General features: G+C 40.0%; 1 protein-coding gene across 2 annotated transcripts in view; it reads left to right on the top strand.

Moving 5' to 3' along the window:
* The window catches only part of LOC116728350 (clustered mitochondria protein homolog), a 28374-nt gene that overhangs the window by 2633 nt on the left and 1010 nt on the right, over positions 1-24731 (top strand). The window contains exons 3-27 of one of the 2 annotated variants that reach the window (XM_032576398.1): positions 27-166; positions 716-887; positions 3620-3739; positions 3814-3926; positions 3999-4153; positions 5231-5356; positions 5464-5578; positions 5656-5748; positions 6488-6706; positions 7782-7954; positions 8673-8978; positions 9337-9422; positions 10183-10284; positions 10484-10584; positions 11345-11497; positions 12156-12218; positions 20922-21172; positions 21246-21330; positions 21966-22119; positions 23128-23267; positions 23410-23490; positions 23600-23725; positions 24192-24313; positions 24389-24482; positions 24562-24696. In XM_032576398.1, coding sequence (XP_032432289.1) covers positions 27-166; positions 716-887; positions 3620-3739; positions 3814-3926; positions 3999-4153; positions 5231-5356; positions 5464-5578; positions 5656-5748; positions 6488-6706; positions 7782-7954; positions 8673-8978; positions 9337-9422; positions 10183-10284; positions 10484-10584; positions 11345-11497; positions 12156-12218; positions 20922-21172; positions 21246-21330; positions 21966-22119; positions 23128-23267; positions 23410-23490; positions 23600-23725; positions 24192-24313; positions 24389-24482; positions 24562-24696 — 3425 coding nt within the window. The remainder of the gene's footprint in view (positions 1-26; positions 167-715; positions 888-3619; positions 3740-3813; positions 3927-3998; positions 4154-5230; positions 5357-5463; positions 5579-5655; positions 5749-6487; positions 6707-7781; positions 7955-8672; positions 8979-9336; positions 9423-10182; positions 10285-10483; positions 10585-11344; positions 11498-12155; positions 12219-20921; positions 21173-21245; positions 21331-21965; positions 22120-23127; positions 23268-23409; positions 23491-23599; positions 23726-24191; positions 24314-24388; positions 24483-24561; positions 24697-24731) is intronic. The other variant, XM_032576399.1, reaches the window with a different exon arrangement.

Here is a 24731-nt window from a genome sequence, read left to right as displayed (position 1 = left end):
TTAAGGTTTAACTCTTTAAACCTCAGGTGTGGCTTCAGGAACCTCTGAGGATGAGCTGTCCAACAAGAGAAAAACTCTGCCGAGCGATGGAGAAGTCGCTGATCTTCATGAGGACAAATTTACAGTCCAAATTCAGCCGCCTGGAACAGAAAGTTTTGATCTTCAGGTTCTGCTTTCTTCAGTATTTTCATAAAAGTGCTTCTGCCTTCCTCCAGTCGATCACTCTGATGGCGTTTGCACTAAAACCAGGAAGATAGAGCGCATCACCCCCTTGAAGATATTAATAAAAGTATAGGGTTCAAAAGGTCAACCAGCCCCCCACTTTTACAAAATCAAAATGACCTTTAAACATTCATTAATCGGCCAAAGCAGCACAAAGATTTTTGCTGCACAAACCAGCATAAATGTAGTCGAGTTGATTGACACCAATTCTATCTGATTTGGAGAAGCTGGGGGCCGGGGGGGGTTGACCTTTCATGACCTCTGGAAACATTTCTTAGTATATTTAAAATGATAGCACCACAAACCAAAAGTTTTGATGCACAAACGTACCACAAACATTTGACACCAATTTTGTCTGATTTGAGGAAAGTGATGTTCCAACGTCCCTCAAGTTGTTTGTGTCTTCATGACTGTGTATTTGTGTTTGTCTGATGTAAATGTGCTATACAAATAAACTTGATTGATTGATTGATTGATTATCCTCCCCTCTCAGGTATCAGGGCAGATGTCGATATCTGAGCTCCATCAGGTGCTTATGGATCATGAACTCACCTGCCACCGCTCCTGCTTCTCCCTGCAGCTGGGAGGCGCCATCCTGGACAGCGCCACCGAGCTGGGCTCCATCCAGGGAATCCAGGAGGGGGCGCTGATCAGGGTGGTGGAGGGTAACTGACTCTAACTTTCTCCCCTCATCCTCTCTACACACTGCTTTTCACGACCATCATTTGATTTGAAGCTGTGTCTTCATCCGACTTTGGACCAGAAGCTGCCAGAAGAGAATCCGTCTGAATCTTTTCCACACTTACATGCTGACAGTTGTTTTGAAAAAACTGAAAACTGAGCAAATTTAGTGAGAAGTAACCAAGCATTGAAAATATAACTATTAAAGTTGACAAAACACACTAAAGGTCACCAAATCATTTCACTTTGTGGGTCTTTTTATACATATGTATCTGTAAATATGAACCATAGTGAATAAGTTAGAGAGATGCATTTGTTTTTGTTTCAGTCAGAAGTTTTAATATTTAACAAAAAGTGTTTTTTGTCCAGTTTCTAGAGAAAATATCTTAGTTCACTTGAAATAAGAAAAACAAACTTATGAGTTCCTTTTCAGAAAGATATAGGAGCTTGTTTTAAGGAAGTAATTCCTTAATATTGATGAATAACAAATATTCAACAAGATATTTTTCTCATGCTATAAGTGAAATAATCTGCTAATGGAACAAGTATTTCAATATTAAGGAATTACTGACTTAAAACAAGCTGAAAAGTTACTTCTAAGTCAGTTTTGTCTTACTTCAAGTGGATAAAGATATTTGCGTTAGAAAAAAGACAAAATACTTGTAAAGATTTTCTGTTTTGCAGTGCAATTTTATTTATCAAAACAGAAATAAAGTTATCAAAACCAGCCAAGATTTATGTGGTAATATAGCTGCTCACTGCAAGACCTGCAAAATTAAGAAATTATTTATATGTACTGTAACTTGTCTGACATCATTAAATGGAGCAAAATATCTCAAAAAGGAACATGTACCAAAACCCGATCTAAAGAAAAATACAAGCACAATTGAAAATACGTAAGAACTATGGAGGAATGTATTAATTTACCATCTTTGCCACCCAACAACTCGGTATGAGGAGTTCATGGTATTTTCTGTTTTAATACATGTTCAATAAACTATTAATCAAAGTCAGAGACGTCTACCAATCTATAAAGGATTATAAAGCCATTTCTAAAGTTTTGGGACTCCAAAGAAAACGCAGTGAGAGCCGTTATCCACCAACCAAAAGAACACAAAGGCCGGATTAATTTTTCTCAAAAAACACCTTGATGATCCGGGACGTTGGAGAAAAAATTTCTGTGGACCAACGAGACAAAGCTGGGATCAAGTTAAAACTAAAAGCAGAAAACGAACATCAGTCAAACATGGTGATGGCGGTGTGATGCTCTGGGCTGCTTCAGGGCCTGGACGACTTGCCCTCATTAATTATGGATTCTGTTCGCTAGCAGAAAATCCTGAAGAAGGAGAAGAAGAAAGCTCTACAATGTCCCGGAAACTTTCCAAGCCTTATTGACCACTGATGTAGCTCACATCTAGTTATGGTTTTATTATGGTAGTTTTATATTTTAACACAAGAAGAAGTTCATCTTTCTCTTTTAATTATTTGTTTTTGTTATGATCTTCATGTGTGACCAAAAGTTTTAAGACTGTCAAATGTTTGTTTTTTTTCCCCAAACATTTTAGCTTAAATGCTGTAAGAACTTTTTCACTGACAATTCAACATTAAACATTTCATGTGTTTCAAATACCTTCATTAAAAATAATCCAGATTATGTAAAGTTCCAGTAATGAATGAAAATGTTAAACTTTCTCATGTAAATTACAGTATTACTGTTTGTTTCCCAGTCAGATATTACCTGTGCTTGGAAGATGTCACAATTTTGGATTTTGTCCACTTATTTTTTTGAGGAATCTCAGTGGGATTAAGATCTGGATTGTTTCTTGACCACAGAGTCAAAAAAAACAACAACTCACAAATAGGTTAGCAAAACAAAATCTCGACAAGTGTTTTTGTTTAGTTTCAAGAGCAAAGTCAAGCATTTTTTGCTTTTCAAACTCAGAAATTCACATGCTTTTTCTAGAAAATTTGTAAGATTAATCTCCAAATTTATGAGCTTTTCTCCAAGCAAGTTTTTTTTAACCAACCCTAAAACTTTTGAAATAAGACAAACAAACTTTTCATGAATATATATGTCTTGTTTTAAGTAAATCATTTCTTAATATTGATTTTTTTTAAAGTAGCTACTAGTTCCACTGAGAGATAAATTCACTTATAACAGATCAATATTAAGGAGTTATTGACCTATATCTTGCTGAAATGTTACTTTTAAATTAGCTTTGTCTGCTTTGTTTCAAGCAGACAAAGATATTTGTACTAGAAAGTAGACAAAACTACTTGATAAGGTTTTATGTTTTGCAATGAAGTTCATACTGAACCTGGAATAAGACGGGGCTCCACTGTACATCTCGTATTGTGACAAAGAGATTTGTTGTGTTAAAATAAAACATTATTTATTATAAAATTGCTTCTTTTTTCTTTGACAAAGTTGTCTGACAGGGGCTTGATAAAAAAAAATAACTGTACCACTCTTGTTTATAGCAAATCTCTCTCCTGAGCTAACCATAAAATCACCGAATTTAAGCTAGCAGGTAGCTTTGTGGCTAACGCAGCTAAAATGGCTATTTTGGAATAAAGCTCACTTTCGTTAATCAACTGCACTTTATTCGATCTCAGTGCAAATTGCAATCATAAAAACCGAGAGATTTTTTTTTAAAATCAATCTTAAAACTTTTAGCTATAATTTTCCTTTAAAACATGACTTGTGTTGTTTCAGATTCATACTCGGTGCGGGATGTTCGCGTTCATCTGCGACACGTACGCAACCTGCTGCGGAGCCTCGACCTTGCCGGCCGCTCGCTGTCCTACCTGTCCTTATTCACCAGAGCACATCCAGGTAACGTCACTCCTTCTTGGTTAGTCGCTTTTGTGAAACCTTCAACATTTTAACCGCTGTATTCATTGCTTCAGGAAGTGACAATATGGAAAAGGATTCGGTGTCCCGCAGCCCTCCATTTTACATCCTGCCTGGATGTAAGGAAAGACGTCTTATTCCTCTGCAGCCGATCAGAGACGACTGGAAGGTGAGAACTCAGTCTGGATAAGTGGAAACATGGCTGAGGTGAGTTGGGCTAAACACTGGGTGGTGTGTGCAGCCTCTGCAGTGCCTCAGAGTCCTGAACATAAGCAGCTGGAACCCGCCTCCAGGAAACAGGAAGCTGCACGGAGACCTGATGTACATCAGCATCCTGACGATGGAGGAGCGAGAGCTCAGCATCACCTGCTGCACACGGGGTTTCTACCGCAACCAGTGAGTCTGAAGCTCCTGCACAAAATGTTCCAACCCACTTATTCTGAAATATTTCCCAATTCTAGATTGGAATTGGGAAAAACTGCAAAGATTTCGATTCTCCACTGGAATTTTTGCAGCATAGTTTGGTGAGCCATTAACTTAAAATTAGAAAACAAAAAACTACTCCTAAATACTTATAGTACAAAAAATTGTCTAACGCTTATTGGGGTTTACTGCAGAAGTGGGCATATATTGTATTGTTTATAATTTATTGTGAAAAAAGTTTTGTCACCATAAGTATTTTGATTTATTATTTTGATTTGTGAGTTTCAAAGGTTAAGCATTTTTCCACTTTTCAAGCTTTTTTTCTGACATTAATCTCAAAATTTCTGAGAATAGAGAATTTTACATTTGTCAAACACTGAAATTTCCGTGCTTTTTATAGAATATTTTATAGAGATTTCCTTTTTTATTCCAAAGTTGCTGAAATTTAAAAAACTGGTTGATTCTGGAGCAATTTACTTTAAGGCTACAGTAGAAAAAAGAGTAAAATTCTGCCAAAAACTCAGAATTTTGATTTTAAAATATCTGAAATTTTGAGGTTTATCTCAGAAAAGTTTTTAGAAAAGTATTGGAAATTTCTGAGTTTCAAAAGTCGAACATTTTTGACTTTCAGAAATTTTTTGAATAATCTCAGATATTTTCATGTTTTTCCAGAATATTTCTGAGATTAATCTCAAAATTTATGAGATTTTACAGTAAAGTTTAGATTTGTCAAACTGAGAAATTCCCAAGTTTTTCTAGAAAATTTCTGAGATTAATTTGGAAATTTCTGGGTTTTGATAACAAATTTTAGATTTGTCAAACTCAGAAATCTTCATGTTTTGTCTAGAACATTTTTTAAATTAATATCAACATTTCTGAATTTTCCCAATCAAATTTGTGACTTTTGGAGCAGAGAAATGTTCTTGTTTCTCTAGAATATGTTTGAGTTTTTCGGCAGAAATGTATTCCTCCTGTTTTCTTACAGTGGCCTTAATTCACCGTCGTACTTTAGAGGTTACAGTCTTGACAGCTGTTGTCCTTCTGCTGCAGGTCCACTGCCTTCAACTTCAACCCCAAACCTGCAGCTCCTAAAATCCTCTGTCACTCTCTGGTCGAGCTTCTGAGCCAACTCAGTCCCTCGTTCAGGAAAAACTTTGCCGCTCTGCAGAAGAGGAGGTGAACACTCTGGGTTTGTTGATGATAGAAAAGGGGCGTCAGAGCATTAGTAATCTTAGAATATATAAAACTCCAGGCAACCTAAGAATGTCTCTGTCATGATCCAGAGTTTATCAGCACCCGTATGAGTGCATCCGCGCTCCGGTCCAGGTGTGTACCTGGGTGGCGCCTGCTGGAGGTCACAGCCTGGACTGTGTGACTGCAGAGGAGACAGCCGGACAGGTTACAAACGCCAAACAGCATCAATAAGCAGAGAGGCTAAGAGGCTGGGTTTGATGGCGACACTGACGTTTGTGCAGATTCGAGGCTGGAACGAGGAGCTGCAGAGATCCAGGGAACTTCCCAGAGCTTCGCTGCAGGAGCGGCGGCGCAGAGACAGGCGAATCTTCAGGGTGAGAAAAACAAAGACGTGTTTCTCAAACGTCTCCAGGCGTAGGATCGCTCAATCCATTCAGCAACCAGCTAACCTGAAACTCCCCCACAAAAGAACGACATATACAACCTGAAATGAAAGTATTAGTCTTAACTCTCTTATTGTTGTCTTTTTTTATTTATCTATGAACAAAACATTTCATTTCAGTCCATAATCATATAATCAGAGGTGAGTAATTTAATCAATTACGTTCATTTGAGCAACTTTTTTGAAAACTTTTTGCTTTTAGGAGTATTTTTTGCTACACTGTACCTTTTAGTTTTACTTGAATAATTTTATTATGAAGTATCTCTACTCTTACTTGAGTAAAATGTCTGGATTTTCTACCAACTGAATGAAAAACAAACATGCTTTAACCAAATATTCACCAGACACACCTGCAGTTTTTGTTAAAATTCTTTATCAAAAGAAACTGCTTTGGAAAAAAAATATTCTGCCTCATTTTGTCATTTTGAATTATTTTCATTTTTGGTCTTAAAATACCAAAATTTCCACTTAAATTCATATTTTGGTCCGTCTGATGATGTCATTTTTAAATATTAAATGACTGATAATCTGATCAGTTAGTACTTGAGTAGACTTTTACCAAATACTTTTACTTGAGTAAGAATATGTTGAAGTACTTCTACTCTTATGAGTATAATTATTGTAATAAATTCTCTTCCTCCTCTGGGAATGTTGTTTTTCTCTCCATGCAGATCAACAGTGACTTTGTGGCCGCTGCAGCTCAGGGTGCCGTGTCCATGATGGAGGGAAACGTCATGCCGCTAAACCCGGGGGAGCCGCATCACCTCCACATCTTTGTGTGGAACAATCTCTTCTTCAGCCAGGGATTCGACATGTCGGACCACTACGCGCCAGTAGGGGGCGATGCTGCCGCTCACGCTGCTGCCATGTGTGACCTGAGAGGAGTTCAGGTGTTTATTAATCCTGAACGTTTCCGCATTACTTCCTCAAACTTCAACGTATTTCCATGGGGTTTTGTGTACTAGGAAAGCAGTGTAATACATTATATGTCATTCATCACTTCAAAATGGAAGAAAAATAGCGATAATAATGAAAACCAGGATGGTTTGTTTGTACATCCCTGTTTGTTGGTATTTTGTAGAATCAGATTTTGCTGCAATGTAGACTCTTACTTGTGGAGTTAAATTGGGGTCAAGTTTGATCAGAAGGGGGGAAAAATGAAACTGAAAATGTATATTTGAAACAAAATAATAAGTTTTTTTTAACTGAAAAAAAATCCTGAATCTAAAAAGTAGTTTTGCATACTTTTTTAGTTTAAGTTTTTTTCCACTTTCTAATATTTTTCAATTTCAAACCTTTTCTTCACTTTCAAACTTTTTTCAGTTCAAAATAAAATTTCAGCTCCAATTTATTTTTACCTTCAAATTGTTTTTCAGCTTCAATTTTTTTTTATCTTGAGATCATTTTCCTTTCACTTTCAAATCTTTTTTTCAGTTTCAAATTTTTTCTTGTTCAAACATTTTTTTCATCTTAATTTTTTTTTCTATTTCAAATATTTGTTTCGGTTTCAAAATCCTTTTTCTGTTTCAGTTTTTTTCAGTTTCAAATTTTTTTCAGTTAAATTTTTTTTCAGTTTCAGAACAATTTTTCAGCTTCAATTTTTTTGTCTTTTGTCCAAACTTTGTGGCCCCAACTTAGCTCCTTACCAGAGCACTTCGTAAAACACTGTAAAAGTTTTTTTTTGTTTGTTTGTTTTTTCACAAGCAGCTTTCTGTTTGTCACTCTCTGCTCTTTAGGCTGTGTGTATTTGGCAGTTAATAGTTTGATAAATTGACACTCCTGAGCTGTGGATCTGTACAGCCCCCCCAAACTAACAATGGTTTGGTTTTGATTTCATCTATTTTTAATCTATAGTTAATTATGTACTAATGTGGTGATTTAAGACGTTTTTCCTTTCTGATGCTTTAAAGGTCTAATAAACCAACAGAACCTCATCTTATTCTTGATCAATATTTGTATTTCCAGGCATATGCATCCGTGGACACAGAGGGGCTCCACACACTCGGCACGGCGGTGGTGGATTATCGCGGTGTCCGTGTCACTGCTCAGACCGTCGTTCCCGGATTACTGGAGAAAAACCTCGAGCAGATAGTTTACGGCTCTAACGACAACGGGAAAACAGTTTTTACTCACCCACGGTGAGCAAAACTCTAATGGCGTCCATGTGTGAAGATAGTCAAAAAAAATTATAATTGGGTTTATTTTGTGTCCATTTTTCAGTCATATTTTTACATTGTTATATATGCATTCATAATGCTGCGGTTCCAAACTAAATATTTAATTCACAAGCTAAGTATTTAGTTTACATTATAAGTATTTAGTTTTCAAACTAAATATTTAGCTTCACATTTAATATTTATTTTGCTAACTAAATATTTAGTTTCAAGCTAAACATTTATCTCTAAACTAAGTATTTTAGACTCCAAACTAAGCATTCAATTTTCAAACTAAGTATTTAACTTCCTTCCTGAATATTTAGTTAACAACCTAAATATTTAGGTTTGAACTAAATAGTTAGTTTGGAAAATGAATGTTTTGTTTTAAAATAGGTATTTATTTTGAAGGTAAATATTTAGTTTTTACTTTAGCTTTTACATTTTTAAATTAAATGTTTAGCTCGAAATTAAATATTTAGCTTGTAATTAGATATTTATTTTGCTAACTAAATATTTAGTTTGCAAAATAAGCAAAGTATGAATAACACGGTTATGACTTTTTCTATGACAGGCTAAATAAACCAAACTATTGCTGTTAATTTTTTTACAACTTTGCATCCCGTACGCCATCACATTAGTTTTCACATTTTAGCCACATTCATGTTGATAAAGGAAGCCGCCATGTTTTTGGTTTTTGCAGGTTTTTGGATCTTCTGGATGAAAGCAGTAAGTCGCTGAGGATCCAGCCTCACTGGGTCCTGGACCACAGCGGAAGCCCTGTGGAGCTCCGGTCGGCCATCTCCACAGTCGGGATATTTGGCAGCGATGGACGTCCGTACATTTTGGACCTCCTGCGGACTTTCCCTCCGGATCTGAACTTCCTGCTGTCGGCTGAGACTCAGCAGGAAGTTCCCGCAGCGTGCCGCAGCTTCGGCTTCCCGCGGCGTCACCGCCACGGCCTGGCCAGCCTCCGGCCGCAGCTGGTGGAGGCCTTCGTCCAGCACAGGTGAGGAAGAGGAGCGAGGTCACATGACCGTCACATGATGCACGAAAACGTATGGAAAAATACAAACATTAATTTTAGCAAATCCTACATAAAAATAAAAACATGAAAAATAACATGTCCTTCCTTCCTTCCTTCCTTCCTTCCTTCCTTCCATCCATCCATCCATCCATCCATCCATCCATCCATCCATCCATCCATCCATCCATCCATCCATCCATCCATCCATCCATCCATCCATCCATCCATCCATCCATCCATCCATCCATCCATTTTTTTCTGTTTCCTTTTCATGTTAAATTGTTTAGGAACTGCGATTAACCAAGACAGATGAAAACATGTTTTTTTTGTTTTTTTTAAGGTATGAACTTTTTGCTAAAATGGCGTCCGATGACCTCGGCCATCAGTTCGCCACAGAGAAACCCGAGGAACCTCAGAGAGCTGCAGGTGACAATGGTTTTTGGAATAAGTAAATAAAATGACATGTTCTGTTACAACAGTCGAGACGTGGAGCCATGATGTAAACAATATTGCCTGCTTCAGAGAGAAGCTACAACTAAATAAAATCTTCAGAAAGAAAAAAAAGTTTAGAAAATATGTATTTATGCAAAGAAAATACAGATAAATTGGAGTTAACACTTGTTAATCTGACTGTAGGTTTTAAACTCCGTCTATGATTGGTTAATTAACAAAAGGTTAAAGTAGTAACATTTAATTAAATAGCATTCATACCTATCAATCTAATTTAAACTGTTATTAAATGTTTTCTTGTTTTTCCAGTTTTGAAGAGGCGGTATTGGTATTCGGTCATATTTATCCCCCAAGAAAATATTAAGCTATTAATTACTAATAAAGCAATAATGTAAAGTAGACATTAAACAAATGGCTGTGATACTAATTAGTTCTTTATGTCTGATTATATTTTTCTGTTATTTAATTAAAAGTGGAATTTTGTATGAGATTATGATATTCTGGTAAAATAAAAATATTATATTTTTATTCCGATAAAAATATCAAAATAAAATTTGGCTGCCATGTTTGTTGGTAGCCATATTAAACATGGCTGCCAAACAATTTGGTGTTCAGAGGGTGTAACACTTTTAACATATAAATACTGTGCAAAAGGATAAACGTCTGACTCAATTTAATCAAATAATTAAGATTTTTACTATTTAGCAGTAAATCCCTTCTTTTATTTATTGTTTAGAACAAAAAAGAAGGAATATCATCTGGAAAGCTTGTGAAAATGTCGGCTCTGTGAGTGACTCTTGCTTTGACATCCGCTTCAATCCTGATGTTTGCTTTCCAGGTACTACAGACACACTTCTATTTCTATTTGTATTTGGTAGTTCATTTACTCCATCCAGCCATCATTTGTGTCTACCTGAACACTAAAGTAGATTTTTTTGCTACATAATTCAACAAGTTCTATCGTAATTATACTAGAAAGTCACTAAAAAGGTGAAATAAACTGTCAGCCATCAGTTTTTTCTTGTTTTTTTCTTTAGGTGTGCGTTTTCCCTCCGAGTGTCTCCCGGACGTACAGAGACAGAGACGTCTACTTTGGGACGCTGCTGCGTTTCTTCTCTCTAATCAGATTCCTGTAGTGGTGAGTCGGGTCTGGGAGTGATGAGTCTCCTTCAACTCATAAAACCTGAAACGTTTTATGAGTTTCAGGTTTCATTAGGTATGGTAATTTACCTCATGGTAATTTAGGCAAACCAAGGAAAACAAACATACCTGAAATTGTTTCAAATATGCACAAAAAACTCAGATAGGAAGTTCAGTTCAGTTTTATTCAAGTTTCTAACCGGCAATTATTGTTGCAGCAATTACATATTTACACACACACTCAAACACACACACCCACCCCCGCCTACCCACATACACACACACATATATCTATATACATATATATACATACAGTATATATATATGGACAAACAATTAAAATGTAAAAAGCAAGAGACAACAAAGTGTGCCATAAGTCTATACTTAGAGTTGGAGAGTAACTATAGTTACATTTGCTCAGTTATATTTACTTTTTTGAAAATTTTTTCTTTAGGAGTATTTTTTTCTATGCTGTACTTTATACTTTTACTTGAGTAATTTTATTATGAAGTATTTCTCCTCCAACATGAGTAAAATTTCTGCATTTTCTACCCACTGAATGAAAAACAAACATGTTTTAACCAAAAATTCACCAGACACACGTCTGCAGATTTAGTTAACGTTTCAAAAGTTTTTAGAAAACCCCTCAGCCATTTCCTCTTAATCACCCAGAGGATCAAACTAATAAAGAATTCAAATAAAAATAATAGAAAACACAATAAAAACATGCTAAAAGTAAAAACAATGTGTTTTTTTAGCTGAGGGACTGCCTCGACCATACAGCCGTCCCAATGGATGGAGCGACGCTGACCTCAGCGATCCATCAGCGGGGCGTAAATGTACGATATCTGGGTGCCATGTTGAAGGAGCTGGACAAGATGGAGGAGAGAGAAAGACTCAGCCATGTGCAGGTACACACCGCGTCCATTTTAACTAAAAAACAAATGCACAATTATACATCAATATGTGCATGTATTCACGTAAATGAGAGTCTTCATTAATTATGAAATGGCTAATACAGCTGTACCATAATTTTAAAAAAAATGGAAAACACTAACAATACAAAGTATTTGTTTTTTTATAATCAAGCTTTTTTTTAAGAAGTAGAAACACGTTTATTGCTGACTTTTACTAACTTTAACTGCAGCCAAATAAGTTTTCATCTGATTTCTTAAACGTGACTAAATGTTAGCAAACATTTTGAAAGAAATGACCCAAATCCTTTTCTTATAATGAGGATAATTTTGTTCAGTCGAGCCAAAAACAAACTGAAAATTAACATAAAAAAGACATCTTTATTTGCTTGTTTTTGTTGTTATTTTCTTGACCCGCAAATATTTTTGACTCAACAATTTTGGCCATGTGACAAAACGTTTGGAAACCCCTGACTTATGCGGTAGATAAGCAATACTGCTTATTGCTTATCTACCGCAATAAGCAGTAGATAAGCAATACTGCTTATCTACCGCATATAAATGTAAATACTTGTCTTTAACATTGAAAATATATATCTTTTGTCTTAGATAAATGTCTAACTCTGTCTAAATAATCAATCACATCTTCCCACAGAGAATTTCCATCAGTGAAGTCATCACCAGAAGTGCGAAACACATCTTCAGGACCTACATGAAGGTGCTGAGAGAAATTAGTTTAGACCAGTCCTTCTCAAACTGTGGGCCGCGGGCGTCCTCTATTGGCCCGCCAGGTACTGCATGTAAACAACCGTTTATTTGACGAAAGTGCTACGCTACAGTTAGCTTACCAAGGAATTGTGGTTGAAAATAATAATGGATATGTAACCCAGGCTTTCCCTCTTTAACCCTGCAGCTGCTGGAAGACACCCGATGGACTCTGCGTTGTGTTTGTGTGAGGGTGGGATGTGTTCCGTGCAGGAGAGGAATCAGACAGGCGGCTCGTCGTTGTGGGGAGACTTTGGCGCGTTTATTTTGTTCACCTTACAGGCAGTAAACACACTGTCAGCATTCAATCGTTTTTCTTTTTACAAAATAATGAAACATCACCAAAACAAAATGTAATTTATACTTAACAGGCAAACTGAACAAACAGAGATGGATCGGTATATTAATATACTGTATATGTTACACTGAGCTAGCAGAGCTGCTGCTTACCTTACAGGCAGTAAACACACTGTAAAGAATACGGCAGTTCGCGCGCAGAAATCCCCTGCGCTACGGTGTCCCCGGCAGGACAAACATGTCGGAATTGTGGTAGTGCCAGCAATTACAGAAAACAACAGCACCCTCTTTTGGAACATTTATGCACTGCTTTACATCTACCCCTTCTTTATTTGATGGCGTCCCTGCCATAAAACTAAACAGAACATAAAAAGAATTAACTGAGAGAACCCTTAACAGTCGTAACATCAGCAATAAAATGTATTGCTCAATAAAATGTATTGCTCAAATTTATCTTGTATGATATGTATGTTTGTGTGCCGTTGAGTGTTTTATGTGTGTCTGTGAGCTCTCTTTGCCTTTTCCCTCTGCCACAGCTTCCATCCTCTTTCTATCTTCTGCAGCACATCTTCTGTTTTTGTGACCTGTGCTTCATATGACAGCTTTTTGGGAGGATGTCTAGTCCTGGGTGGGTTTTTTCTTGGAATCCCACTGCTCTGCAGTGACTCTGGAGTGCCATGGGGTTCATTTTCTCCTGCTGTATCCCCTTCCTCTTGGCTGGCTTGTTTGTCTTTTTGGTTAGTTTCTCCACGCTGCAGAGAGGGTCCAGTTTCCTCCATGCTGACTGCATCCGCATTCTGTTGCAGGTCTTCCTCTAAACTTGTCTCGTTCAGATCTAAATCTGACTCCTCCTCCTCAGCTGTCGGTTTGCCCACCTCTTCTACCGGGATAAACATGCACTGAGTGAGAAGGTTTCTGTGAACCACTCTTTCTGGGCCACCATCCTCCGGTTGTACCACGTATACTGGTATTTTAGGCTGTTTCTTCACCACCACATATGGACGTGGCTCCCACTTGTCTCCAAGCTTCTGCCGTCCTTCCACATGACATATTTTGACCAGCACCCGGTCCCCTGGGCTGAACACTTGATCCTTTGCTTTTTGATCATAGTACTTCTTTTGTTGTTCCTTGGCAATCCTAGAACTGTGATTAGCTTGTGCATAAGCCTCCAGCAGGCAGTCATGGAGTGTCTGCACATAGTCACTGTAGCCCGCTTGGCTATTAGAGGTTGAGGTCCCAAACACCAGATCCACTGGAAGTCTGGGATGTCTCCCAAACATTAAATAGTACGGAGTGTATCCAGTTGAGTCATGTTTTGTGCAGTTGTAAGCATGGGTCATGGCATCCACATATTCATGCCACCTGGGCTTTAGGTGAGGTGGCAGAGTTCCCAGCATATTCATTAGGGTCCGGTTGAACCTTTCAGTGGTCCCGTTGCCCTGTGGGTGATATGGAGTGGTGTGAGTCTTAGTGATGCCAGTGATCTTGCATAGTTCTTTTACAATTGCACTCTCAAAATTGCGTCCTTGATCTGCATGGAGCTTTGCTGGAAAGCCGAACCGGCAGAAGAAATTCTTCCACAGAACCTTGGCCACAGTGCGTGCTTTTTGGTCTTTGGTGGGGTAGGCTTGAGCGTAACGAGAAAAGTGGTCTGTTACAACAAGAACATTTTCAATGCCCCCCTTTGACTTTTCCAGGCAGAGAAAGTCTACACACACAAGCTCCATGGGGGCATTGCTGTGGATGCTGACAAGAGGAGCTCCAATACTGCTTGTGGGGGTCTTCCTAAGACAACATCTTTCACACTGCTCACACCACGATTTGACTTCCAGGGACATATTTGGCCAGTAGAATCGCTCTCTTATCAGCTGTAGAGTTCTCTCAAAGCCTAAATGACCTGAATCATCATGCAGAGCAGTTTTAGCCACCACCCGCAGCTTCTCTGGCAAGATGAGTTGCTCAATGCGTCCTCTTTGCCCATCTGTGATGCATCTGTATAGGATGCCATTTCTGACCACCAACCTCCTCCACTCTTTTATGAGAAGGCTCCCATGTCTTCCCAGGCCGATCCTCACGCTTCGAGGTGGTTTTTTGTTATTATTTTTGAAATACAGAACTTGGCCAATAATGGAATCATCTTTCTGTTCTGCACGGATTTGTTGAATTGTCATGGCTGGAAGTGCATCTGTTCCCACGTCCAAATACAGCTGATTCACTGTTGGGAAAACACAGCTATCTGGCACCTTCGAAACTGCAGCGTTGTTGAATGTATGCTGGGGCTTTGGAACACACTGGGGCCCTGGAGGCTTCGATTCAGAGACCCTGACATGCTGAGGGCATGACTGTAAGATCTGTGTGACTTCTTGGTTGGACATGCGTGAAAGAGCATCAGCATTTGCATTGTTCTGTCCCCTTCTGTACTGGATGTCAAACTCAAAGGACGATAGCTGGGACACCCATCTCTGCCCTGTGGCATCAAGTTTGGCTGTCGTCATCACATATTTGAGGGGGTTATTATCAGTCAAGACAGAGAAACAACGTCCATAAAGATGGTCATAGAACTTGTCTGTGATGGCCCACTTTAGGGCCAGAAATTCCAGCTTGTGTGCCGGATATCTGGTTTCAGGTGGGCTTAAGCCTCTGCTGGCATAAGCCATGACCCTCTCGACCCCATTCTGAACTTGAGCCAACACAGCACCCAGTCCCTCCCCCGAAGCATCAGTCTGCAGCACGAAAGGCAGGTTGTAGTCTGGGTAGCCTAGTATGGGTGCTGTCACCAGTCTATCCTTTAAACGCTGAAATGCCTCTTCGCACTCAGCAGTCCACAGATAGGGTCGGTCAGAGTCAGTGTGTTTATGTGTCTTTCTCTTTTTCTTTCTGGGATCGCCAGAGGTGAGACGGTACAAGGGAGCAGCCAGCGTGGAGTAACCTTTCACATAGCGTCTGTAGTACCCTGCAAATCCCAAAAACTGCAGGACCTCTTTACGATTAGTGGGCGTTTTCCAGTTCTTAACCTTGCTGATCTTCTCTGGATCTGTCTTGATTCCCTCCGCAGACACAATGTGGCCCAGATACTGCACCTCCTTCTTCACCAGCTGACACTTTGAGGGTTTTAACTTCAAGCCATGTTCTTTCAGTCGATCAAAAACCAGCTGGAGGCGTTCCAGATGCTCCTCAAATGTTTTGGAAAATATGATGAGGTCATCAAGATAAATGAGCAGGTGAGTGAAATTCAGGTCCCCAAAGCAGCATGTCATGAGCCTCTGAAATGTGGATGGGGCATTTTGGAGCCCGAATGGCATTCTGTTGGCCTCAAAAAGCCCCATGGGCGTGCTGAATGCAGTTTTGTGTTTATCATGCTCTGCCACTTCCACTTGCCAGTAGCCTGACGTAAGATCCAGTGTGGAGAAGTATTTAGCTTGCCCCAGTGCCTCCAATGCTTCTTCAATTCGTGGCAATGGAAATGCATCACGTGTGCTGCAGGAATTCAGTTTTCTGTAGTCAATACAAAGCCTTAATGACCCATCTTTCTTAGTAACAATCACCACTGGTGATGCATATGGGCTTTTGCTTGGCCGGATAACTTCTGCAGCTTCCATCTCTGTCAGGAGGTTCCTCACCTCTTGCCACTGAGAAGGGGGGATCTTACGATATGGAAGTCGAAATGGCTTTGAGTCCACCAGAGGAATCTCATGCTGCACAGTCTTTGTATGACCGTAATCCATAGCATTCTGGGAGAAGACATCCCCATTTTTCTCCACTAGGTTCCTGAGGAGAGCACGCTGGTCTTCATTTTCCACTGCTGCTCCACCCAGGTCCACCTCAAAACTTGCCACCACTTGACCCAGGCTCAGACACAGCTCTTCTTCCATTTCACTTTGATGTTTGTCTCCTCCTGTGTCAGAAGATTCAACCACTTTGTCCACCAAGAAGGCTGTGGCAAGCTGAGTGTTGGGCTTAATAGTGATGTTTTTCCGGGACGCATTCATGACTCTGACTGGAGCATATCCCCTCTTTACATCTGTGAGAACTTTAGCCACTAGTAGGTCTTGGGGGAGCTGGTGTGGAGAAGGGCTTTCAATCAGTGCTGTATAGATTTTTTTCTGAGGGCCTGCCTTAATCCTACATTTCACATCCACCTCTTTACCACTAGGGATACAGATAGCCCGACCAGTGAAGACAGCGGGGCCAACCATGCCATGCATCTGATCTTCTTCTGTGTTTTCAACCTCCATCACAGCAGAATGCCATTCTGGATGGCTCTCTTTTATCCTGTGGAGGAACTCGACACCGTAAACTGCTTGTAGGTGACTTCTAGATGCACGGATGACATTGGTTCCAATGAGCAGAGGCACTGAGGAGCGATATTCAGAATCAGGGACAACAAATGTGGGGACAGTCATACAGTCCTCTCCAAAGACCTTAAGTTTGATCTGCAAAACACCATAATAAGGCACATTTTGAGCTGCAGCACCTTCTATAGTTATTTTGGATGGGTGTAGATTCTGTTTTTGAAGGTCTGGGTGGTTGTGCCAGAAGCTATGGGTGATGCTCGTGATTTGAGATCCAGAGTCAATCAGAGCCCTGCATTTAATGCCATTTATCTCCACTTCTCCCTCATTTCTTGGGCCCACCAGAGGAGTTCCCTCTGCTCTATTAGCATTGCCTTTATCATCTCTGTGTGGGGCTTCCTGCTTGCCCATGGTTGCCCCTGCTACCATGGGCTTTAAGCGTTTAAACCCTGAGCTGGGGGAATGCTGATTTCCTCTGCCGAGGTTGACCACTGAGCAAGGCGAGTCCCAGTGGAGGTGGAATCAGGAAGTACTGCTCGGCAGAATCTAGCTATGTGCCCTCGGTTTCCACAGCGATGACATGTAACACTTGAACTGTGGCTCGTAGAATGTGCTGATGAGGGGGATGTGTTTGGGGGCAACTTGGAGGATTTTATACTTGATTCCAGTTTGGACAGCTTGGCCATTTGCTCTTCTTGGTTAAGAGCTAATTTTCTGACAATCTCAGTCAGTTCAGAGAGCTCAGAAGTGCATTGTTTTCCTTCCAACCTCACAGCTGAGCTTTCTGAGGTCATCTGCACCTGAGTAAATGTCTTCTTTATTTTATTTTGTGGCTGGAACTTCTTTGTTTCTCTTGCCATATTTCGTAACTCTGACTGCAGTTCTCTGAAACTCAGTAACATGGGCTTCATTGGAGCTATTCGTGCATATACCTGTTCGTCTATCAGCCCTCTTAAAAACTGGCGAGTCAGTTTACTATCTCGATCTGGAAAGGGCCTACCACCCCTCTGGTGTTCTTCCACAGCCCGCAAGATTGCCTCCAGCGTTATGGCATACGAGCAGGCTGACTCGCATGACCTCTGGCTCCGCTCATAAAAGTCGGCTAAAGGATCTAACGAACCTTGAGTATCACCGTATTCTGCCCTCAGTTCGTTAAATGCCTTCTCGGGGGTCTGGTCATTGGGTGGGAGGTTGAGAACCAGCTTTCTGGCCTCTCCATTGAGGTGTCGAACCACTGTGGAGAAGCGAAGATGTACAGGGAGGTCAATGGCATCCAGCAGGTATTGCATATCACGGATCCAGTCTTCCACGAGCATCTTACTGTCTGCGTTACCAGTAAAGACTTGCACATTCTTTACTTGGTGAGTCTGCAGGAAACCACCATATATTGCTTGGGGGAGGCGTGGACTGATGGTAGTCCTCCCACCGTCATCTAACTGAGGGTCAGGATGGTATGCATACGAGGCCATGGCAGCAGGTGGGGGTCGAGGAATGTATTGGGCAGCTCCTGAGCGGTCATATGTGTTAAACCCCAATGCATGCGGCTGCATGTGCTGTGGTACACTGGCCTGCTCGTGCCCAACGTGGTTGGGGGCTCCATATGAGGCAAACTGGGGTATATTTTGTGTTCGTGCTTCCCCCTGAGTGCAACCCTGATAAATAGGTGCAACAGATTGAGAGGGCTGGAATGTGGGTCTGGGCTGGGAGTGAGGGGTGGAATGTAGGTGGTCTGGGTAGGTGTGGGTGCTATGTCCCACAAGCTGCCCGGTCTGGTTAACCCCTGGAGGTTGTGTGCTGGGCTGCTGTAGTAACTGAGGTGCATTTTGGAATGCACTAGAATAGCTTTGATGACCAACGTGGGCTGGTGCAGCTGGAGCAGTAGGAGGAGGAAGAGGAAGGAGAGACGGCTGCGGAGGGACAGGGTACTGGTCACTATAGAAGGACAAATGAGGAGGAGGAGGAGTAAGCTGCCCTTCACGTGGCCATGGCTGCGGTTGTGTGTGACCTGGAATGGCACTGAGGTTATTTTGCTGGGACTCTGCGAGAGATCCTGGACTCAGGGGCTCAACTGAGTGATGATGCCACATATTTGCCCTTTCTTTCTTTATTATTATTTTACTCTTAAGTAGAATTATGGGCACAACAGATCTTGTGCCTGTGTTTCAGGAAGTTCACTACAGTGTTCTTTGCAGCAAATAAATTCAACACACTACTCAGCACATCTTATAGACATTTAAAAGAGAATAAAAAAATAAAATGCCACAACAATAAATATGTATATTCAATACTGAGTCACAACGGCCCCTTTGAATGGCTAGCTGGAAAGTCTTTTTTTTTTTTTTTTTTTTTTTTACATTACTATCACAAAACAAATTAACACCACAACATTTTACTCGAATCTCTAAAGAATACACAGGAAATGTGATTCTGCCCAAGTGGAGGCACAGTCAACCGGAATAAAGTCTCTCTTTTTTTTTTTTTTTTTTGATTACAACAGAATCCCTCCAACCTGTTGGTCTCCAAGAACCACAATCCGGGTCACGGCACCAAGATGTAACCCAGGCTTTCCCTCTTTAACCCTGCAGCTGCTGGAAGACACCCGATGGACTCTGCGTTGTGTTTGTGTGAGGGTGGGATGTGTTCCGTGCAGGAGAGGAATCAGACAGGCGGCTCGTCGTTGTGGGGAGACTTTGGCGCGTTTATTTTGTTCACCTTACAGGCAGTAAACACACTGTCAGCATTCAATCGTTTTTCTTTTTACAAAATAATGAAACATCACCAAAACAAAATGTAATTTATACTTAACAGGCAAACTGAACAAACAGAGATGGATCGGTATATTAATATACTGTATATGTTACACTGAGCTAGCAGAGCTGCTGCTTACCTTACAGGCAGTAAACACACTGTAAAGAATACGGCAGTTCGCGCGCAGAAATCCCCTGCGCTACGGTGTCCCCGGCAGGACAAACATGTCGGAATTGTGGTAGTGCCAGCAATTACAGAAAACAACAGCACCCTCTTTTGGAACATTTATGCACTGCTTTACAGATAAATGGCTTAAGATTGGGTCACTAAATAGAAAGCTTAATGATGGTGGTAGAAAAACGTTTGTTTTTGAACAGTGTGTTAACCTTTCCTGCTCAGTCTTCTGACCGTGGTCGGAGGGCACAGGGCAGTTCTTCCTCCAGGGCCGAAGTGAAGTCTACTTCGGGGTTAACTCCTTCATACGCCTTGAACATGAACCACACGGTGGCTGGAAGTTAACTTTTAATAGCGCCAGCTTACAGTTGAAAGCTTCACAGACATTTTTCCCTTAGCCACTGCTCCGGTCGTCGGCTACGCTCACCACTCACACATGCCGTCTCTTCTTCGCTCCCCCAGCCTCCCGGTTCTTCTTGTTTTTAGCACGCAGCGCCCCCCTTCTGACCGGAGGACGGCTGCCACACATCTCGCTCACCTACACTAAACATACACACCACTTACTGAGCTATCATCACATACAGTGGAGGCACTTTCCGCAACAAAAGTTACGATACAGATCTCGGTCTGCGGCTGTGCTGTGATATGACGAGGCGACGAACAACTGAACCTTTACACAAAAGTAAAATTATTTATGTTGAGCTGTATCTACTGGCTGAAAGAAAATGTTTTTTCCAACGCAACTTAAGTCTTTTTTTCCTTTTTTTTGTGCTTCTAAATTACAAATAGCCCTAAAATATTATTAATGTAACTAACTTTTTTGATTTTCATGTGTTGTCTATGATTGGAAAGCTTAGAATCCATACCTTCAGAACCTGTAAATAACTCAAAAAGGCGTTGATGGTATTATTGTGACCACTGACCAGTCATATTTACAACACAGCGCCGCCCTTCACTTAAAGCGGAACTTAAGAGACTAATATTTTAATTTCAGATTGTATATATGAAGATGTTGTGTGAGTGTTTGTTAGATGAGGTAAGTGGTCTTCAGCCTGAATAAGTTTGAGAAACACTGCTTTAGACCGAACATAAAATCCTCTGGTCTGAGGTTAATTAACTCAGGGTTTGTTTCTTTTTTTTGTCAGGATGTGGAGCCTGCAGCTTTTTCTGCAGCTGTCAGTCATTTCCTAAACTGCCTCCTGAGCTCATCCTCCGCTCCTGTTCCTGATTCCTGCAGCGATGAGCTGCCGTCCCGCCGCAGGAGCCGCCGCCGCCGAACCCAGAGCGACCGAGCGAACGTCCCGACCAGCAGTTTGTGGGCAAAACTGACTTCTGATGATCTGTGGATCAGGATCAAGATGGAAGCGGAAGATTATTACCACTATACATTTAAAAGGTGCATTTGTGTCTGTGTGGCAGAGCTTACGTTTAGCAGCAGGACTTTACTGTCTTTTAATCTCTGCACTCAGTGAAAGCATAGAAGAAGAAATAGAAAAGCACAACCTTCAGAAGATTTCACTTTTGAGAGAGACGTCCATCAAGACAGGCATTCAGGTAGGAATCACGTTTTAACATATCTGTATAAGTTGTTTTTATTTATATATATATATTTTGTGGAATAAAATATGATTTTTTTTTTTACATGTTAAGAATCACACTTCATCCTGAGTTGCCATTGTTCTCATGACAGGCCAAATGAAAGCTGTTCTTGGATTTTAAGGTTAAAATTAACTACTCGATCTGTTTGTTGAACAAAAGATTGGAGTATCTCTAAACCAGAGTTTGAAATTAGTGTATCAGTGGTGTAATTTGTAGCTGCAGGCATTCAAGAACTAAATAGTAATTATGGAGAACCATTTCTGCCAAAGTTAAACAAATAAATCAAGAAATAATAAGCATATGGTTAACTGGCTTCTTTATTTAATCACTTTTGTAATAATAACCTCACTTGTATTATTTATTCATTTATTTATTATTTTATTTATCATATGGTCACTTATTTTTGATTTATTTGTTTGCTCAATTTTGACTGAGATTGCTCTCCATAAGTATGATTTCAGGTGTTTTTGACAATTTGTTTATAAATACATTTCCTTAATTCACACAAAAAAAGGTTAGACAGACAAATTGTCTCCAGCTGTGATGTGAATAATTTAAGCGGCTGACCTCTTTCCTTCGTCTCTGCTCAGCTGCAGCTGAGAGAGTACGTGTTTGAGTGTCGACACAAGCCAGCGTTCAGCGAGGACGACGTGGTGAACATGTTTCCTGTGGTCAAACATCTCAAACCAACGTCAACTGATGCTGCCGGACTCGTACAGCAAGCACAGCTGGCAGCACAGCAGGGTGATCTATTTATTTATCTATTTATTTCAAACAGGTTTTTAAGAACAAGAAAACAATCAATCAGTAGGACAGAGAAAACATGTGTATACATAAACAAGATCAGAATAATTAGCTTATCTCTACTTTTCTGTTTGAAAAGGAGTACAAAGAAGTGAACACTTATTTAATCCCATTTGGTTTAATGAGGAATATTATTTACCGACTCAATAATTAAAACCATGTTATAATATTCATGTGCTGTTCAAAATACTGGGCTAAAGAGTCAACAATGAATGGAAACAATTACATTACATTGAGAAAATGGTTACAAACTAACTCATAACAAGACAAGAAAATCTACAGATAATAATAATAATAATAATAATAATAATAATAATAATAATAATAATTGTAAATAACAACTGGACATTTAGCATCAGAATAATTACCAACTACTTGCCAAAGTACGCCTATAAAGTCTCATTAATCTGTGCTATATAACAATAAATTCATTTTAAAAAACAGAGAAAAAAACTAATGATAATAATAGTGAAATAACAATAATAAGCTACTAATAATGGAAATAGTAACACAGAATAGGTTACATTAACGGTTGTACCTCAGTTGACCGCTGAGGGGAGAAACGAACTCAGAAAAAAGCAATTGGTGGGCCGCACAAAATCAGTTCAAGGCCCACAAATGGCCCCTGGGCCACTCTTTGGACACCCCTCCTCTGACCTGTCTTAACGATTTTGTTTGTTCTGTAATATTCTGTAAAAAACCTCTGAGGTTTCCACAGAACAGTTTTATTTTTACTGGACTCTTTTTACTAATTAGATGACATCTGAAGCCAAACGGTTACGTCAGATTTTGTTAAGGAATATTAGAGTTAATCCCACATTTTCTGTGTCGTTTCTCATAATAATGTGCTAATTTGAGTCACACAAAATAAGAAGAATACTCTTCCAGAAGGGTTATAGGAGAAGTGGTTCATTAATTGCTGTTTTCTTCTCTTTTTTTGCTTCCCAGGGTTTCTCAGAGCAGGTGTGGACTTGCTTGGTCGAGCCCTGACTCTTTTCAGCAGCGTTTGTGGGATGCTGCATGAGGACGTTTCCATGTGTCTGCGTCTCCTTGGGCGGCTCAGATACACCTTAGGAGAAAATGATGACGTAAATATCAATTGAAGTTATTTTCTTCCATGATGTACCGCTTTTATTTCATCTAACTCAACACGTCAGCCTCCGTTTAGGTTTTAAAGTTTTCTCTATGATGTCTTCCTGTGAAGTAATGTTGTCATTTTGTCCATGCCAGGCTCTCGTTCTTCAGGAAAAAGCTGTTTTGATTTCTGAGAGAATACAAGGGACAGACCATCCACAGACCATACAGGACTATGTGGGTTGCTTTACCTCTTCACCAGTCCAACCAGTTTATTGGCTACTATGAGGTTTTATATCTAAATTATGAACAATTTGCAAGTGTTTATATCCTTCCTGTGATTTAGACTCATCTGGCGCTGTATTTCTTTGCCGGAGGCCGCTGGTCGACTTCCCTTCAGCTCCTGTATCGCGCTCGGTACCTCACCCTGCTCGTTATCGGAGAAGATCATCCACAAATTGCACTTCTGGATGTAAGTCCAGTTTTATCTGCTTTAGCATACTTAAAAAATGTCTTCATGTAACATATTGCTAGTTGTTGTTTTAATGGGGATTGACCAATCCTCATTCACCAAACCCTTTGTCAGTGCTACCATCATAAACACAAACAAGAGGAGTTTGCTGTGTGCTTTTGTCAGCAACAAATACTCTAAAACTAACAATAAATGTATAAAAATTACATGATTTTCTCTGTTCACTGCAATAACACTGAAGTATTATTTTGTCTAGTTTCTAGTAGAAAATATCTTAGTCCACTTGAATTAAGACAAAGCATTTACTTACGTTAATCGTGCTTATTCATGATTGTCAATGTTTTATTGTCCCATTAAAAACAAAAACAAAACTGTTGTACCTTTATTTTCTTCAAACGGTGTTGTCTGCAGCTCACTCGCTTTGTAATTGAAGTATTACTGTTGTTTTTTGGGTCTTATCTGACAGAGTATGCTGGGTTTAGTCCTCCATGCCCTGATGGAAAATGAGCTTTCACTGAAGTTCCTGCAGAACGCCTTGACTTTAACCTCTAAATATCACGGTGCAAAATCACTGAAGCATGCACACAGGTATGCATGTCATGTTAGTTGTTTTTCTTCGAGTTCATCTGAAGTAATTTACATTTCTTTCTGTTATTTTTTCAGTCACCATGTGCTCACCATTGTTTATGAAAGCAAAGGGGAGTTTCATTTAGCTCTGCAGCACGAAAAAGAGGCTTATATTATATATAAAAATCAGGTGAGCTTTTAAAAACTCCTTTTTTAACTATTTTGCTCTGGATTGTCAAGGCGCTTTTATATTTGTTGCAAACTTACAGCTTGGTGAGAGCAGTGACAGCACAAAGGAAAGCTCAGAATACCTGCAGAGGCTCACGGATCAGGGTATGATCCTCCAGAGAGCCATCCGCCACGTCGCCTCTGGCAAACCCAGTGCCTCTGTCTCTCCTCCGAGGGTTTGTTCACATTTAAGATAGCAAAAAAACTCAGC

Source organism: Xiphophorus hellerii, chromosome 11 (genome assembly GCF_003331165.1).
Source record: "Xiphophorus hellerii strain 12219 chromosome 11, Xiphophorus_hellerii-4.1, whole genome shotgun sequence".
Classification (NCBI taxonomy): Eukaryota; Metazoa; Chordata; class Actinopteri; order Cyprinodontiformes; family Poeciliidae; genus Xiphophorus; species Xiphophorus hellerii.
Note: the sequence above shows the minus strand (reverse complement) of the source record. Positions and strands in the feature narration are given on the sequence as shown.